Source organism: Astatotilapia calliptera, chromosome 3 (assembly GCF_900246225.1).
Source record: "Astatotilapia calliptera chromosome 3, fAstCal1.2, whole genome shotgun sequence".
Taxonomy (NCBI): domain Eukaryota; kingdom Metazoa; phylum Chordata; class Actinopteri; order Cichliformes; family Cichlidae; genus Astatotilapia; species Astatotilapia calliptera.
Window position 1 is genome coordinate 3,632,471 of NC_039304.1, and position 2,975 is coordinate 3,635,445.

Here is a 2,975-nt window from a genome sequence, read left to right on the forward strand (position 1 = left end):
ACCCAAGGTTTTCTAATATCTTTCTGCCTGCATACTCTCCCTTTCTAAACCCGATAGAGGAGTTATTTTCGGCATGGCGGTGGAAAGTGTATGACCGAGAACCTTATGTCCGTGTTCACCTCCTTCAGGCCATGGAAGAAGCCTGCCTAGACATATCAGTAGATGCATGCCAGGGGTGGATCAGGCATGCAAGAGGATTTTACCCCCGCTGCCTGGCTAGGGCCAATATAGCCTGTGATGTGGATGAGATTCTCTGGCCTGACCCAGACCAAAGACAAGATGCTGAGGTGGAATAATGTTTTTTGGTGTGTGTTGTACTGTATAGTACATGAATAAAAATGTGCCACTGTACATACATTGGTTGCGTCTTTTGTGTTTATCATGTGAAAAGGTTTTTGAAGGGGAGAACCATAAGCAACCTAATTGTTTTGGAACTATTGTTTTGAATTAATTGTACCAGTGTGCAAAACTCTGTTGTAGTGTGTGTGTTTTTGAGGGCTTGTGTTTGATGTCTGAGGGCAAAGTTTGGTTTTTCAGCAAGAGTGAATAGTTTTGAGTGTAGAGCTTCATTTTGACCTGGAAATAGGATGTTTGGGAAATTGAGTGAGATGTTATGGATTTGTGTTTACTGTTGTGAGAATATGAGGCATAGTTTCAAGAAATGTGTTTTAGCAATCGAGAAAAACTGTAATATCAGGAGTATTTGTCTTATGCTGACATATCTGTGGTTAAAGATCGTTGCAAAGACGAAAAGATGTAAATACATAAACTTTTATTTTAAAACATGTTGGATATTTCATGGTAAAGGAACAGCTATATAACACTGTATAAAATTATACAGTGACTCGTCTTTTGTAGATGTCCAAATTTGTGTAAAAGCTAGATATTCTGTTCTACTTACAGCTTTCAGTTTGCAGCTATTCGTCTAAAAGCACTGGCACTCTCAGTCAAAGCAGCTGTACATATAAAAGAACAGCCCGCCTCTTTATGCAGAGATTGCTTTTACTGGAGCACAGTTCACTTACAAACATTGCAGTAGTGGTGGTACACACAATGGTGAACTTTACCTTGATGCCAGTTTTATTCTGCACCATGAGTAAGTACACGTTTCACTATTTTCTCATACAATGGTTAAATCTGTACCACAATCCAAGTGATTTGAATCTTGTAGCCAACTTTACTCATAGGCATTGTTGGGTTTGTGTGGAGTTTGACATTTAGGAATATTTGCTTGTTTCAGGTTGGATCTCTTCCTCGGTCACACAGTTTTACACAGCGGAGGTTCAGCCTGGTCAAGAAGTCACACTGAAGTGCTCCAATATCAGCAGATATCGCTCCCACATATTTTGGTTTAAAATGGCCAGCAGTCCCAATGCCAGCTGCATCTCAGCTATGTCCAGCTCTGATAGCAACGTTTCTTTCTGTGATGGATTTAAAAAAAGCAAATTTCACATGACATCCAACACCTCTGTGTTATTTCTTGAGATCAAACAAGTGAATTCTTCTGACTCTGCGCTTTATTTCTGCGGAGAGAAACAGACTGATGGAAAGACAATCATCTCAAGTGGAACATATTTAAAAGTTCAAGGTAAGTAATGCTGTTTATGGTATTTTATTGTAAAGAAAATTATATACAATTTTGAGTAAATGTAAAAACAGGCAGTAGACTTTGTAAAGTTTTGATTTTAATTGTCCGTTTTGTAGACGTGGCTGATGGATTAACACATGAACAAATGATGACTGTGATCCTGGGCAATTTAACTGTTTTCCTTCTACTGGTCATCGTTAGTCTGGCTGTTAAAATCAGGAGATTTCATACAGGTATTTGTACGACTTCATTTAAATTGTCCAATCAAACATTTGTGGTATATTGCTGACCGATGTATTGTCCCTGTCGTTTAGCTCAAGATGATCCACAGAATGCACAACAGAGTGAGGTAATCTATTTTAATATTTAATTTGACTTTAGATTAAGATTTATAAGGGCATAACAAAGACTTCCAACTTGAACCATTGGGGGTTCGAGTTGTTTTTATTTAACTGTGTTTGATTTTTTTGTTGTTTTTGTTTTTAGAAACTAGAAACGGTTACTTTTCAGATTAGGTTTCATATATTCTTTTTGGCATCTCAGTTTTTTTGTCAGCAGTTTTCATTGGTGCTTCCAAAAAAGGTGAAAATTAGATTGGAAAGTGCTGAATGTTAATCTAACCTTAACCGAACCTGATACCTAGATAATGGCCTCTGTCCTGGTGGATGTTAACATGTGATGTTTTGGGATTATTGAATTTAAACATTTTCATTTACAGAATGTGAATTCTGATGCCATGACCTATACATCAGTGAGTTTCCATCCCAAAGCTAAAATCAGAAGGCCTGCACCACCGAGGGAACTGGAGCCTAATGTTGTGTACGCTGCTACGAGATAGACTCACAAACCGAACCCAACGTTAGCTCAGAGTGGAACATGATCTGTATGTGGGGTTTTGTACCGTTGGTGTGTGGGAAGAGTTGTAATTATTAATTATGTAAAATTTATGCAACCACTGTTAATTGGTTTATAAGACAACAATACATTTTCATTCAAATAATGTTACAGAACTTTTATCTGAACTTTATAGTCTGTTGATTAAAGATGACCTATAATGCACATTTCAAGCCATTGTTTTTGTCCTTCTGTTCTACTACACTACACCCTCTCTTGGCGATATTGTTGTATATATTACATGAGTAATTATTAAGTCATTTTCAGTACAATACATATATTTAGACATATTTAAGCCCCTTTCTTCAGTTGGTTTATTGTAAAGAGTTTTTGTTTTTGTTCTTTTGCTTGTAGAGATTTCTATCAGAATCCAAAGCCTGATGCTTATAGTTCTTTCATTGTAGTACGACTCACTGGTCTGGTTGCCGAAATGACCAAACTGTGAAAAGTTAAAAGAGCAAGAGCTTTCACTCACTTGTTATATTCTTCTAAA

General features: G+C 37.1%; 1 protein-coding gene across 1 annotated transcript; it reads left to right on the plus strand.

Annotated features, from left to right (window-relative positions):
• The first annotated feature begins 1,021 nt into the window (after positions 1-1,021).
• Positions 1,022-2,626, plus strand: LOC113011683 (uncharacterized). Its single transcript, XM_026151314.1, has 5 exons — positions 1,022-1,096; positions 1,241-1,588; positions 1,705-1,821; positions 1,903-1,937; positions 2,307-2,626. The coding sequence occupies exons 1-5, from the start codon at positions 1,054-1,056 to the stop codon at positions 2,424-2,426; spliced, it is 663 nt and encodes a 220-aa protein (XP_026007099.1). The 5' UTR covers positions 1,022-1,053; the 3' UTR covers positions 2,427-2,626.
• The last annotated feature ends 349 nt before the right edge of the window (positions 2,627-2,975 follow it).

What these genes read in the sequence shown, in the direction of transcription:
- LOC113011683 (XM_026151314.1), top strand. Translation starts at nt 1,054, where the DNA reads ATGGTGAACTTTACCTTGATGCCAGTTTTATTCTGCACCATGA. An exon ending in AGTTTTATTCTGCACCATGA is followed by an intron (nt 1,097 to 1,240) that starts GTAAGTACACGT and finishes TGCTTGTTTCAG; the next exon opens with GTTGGATCTCTTCCTCGGTC. An exon ending in AATCAGGAGATTTCATACAG is followed by an intron (nt 1,822 to 1,902) that starts GTATTTGTACGA and finishes CCTGTCGTTTAG; the next exon opens with CTCAAGATGATCCACAGAAT.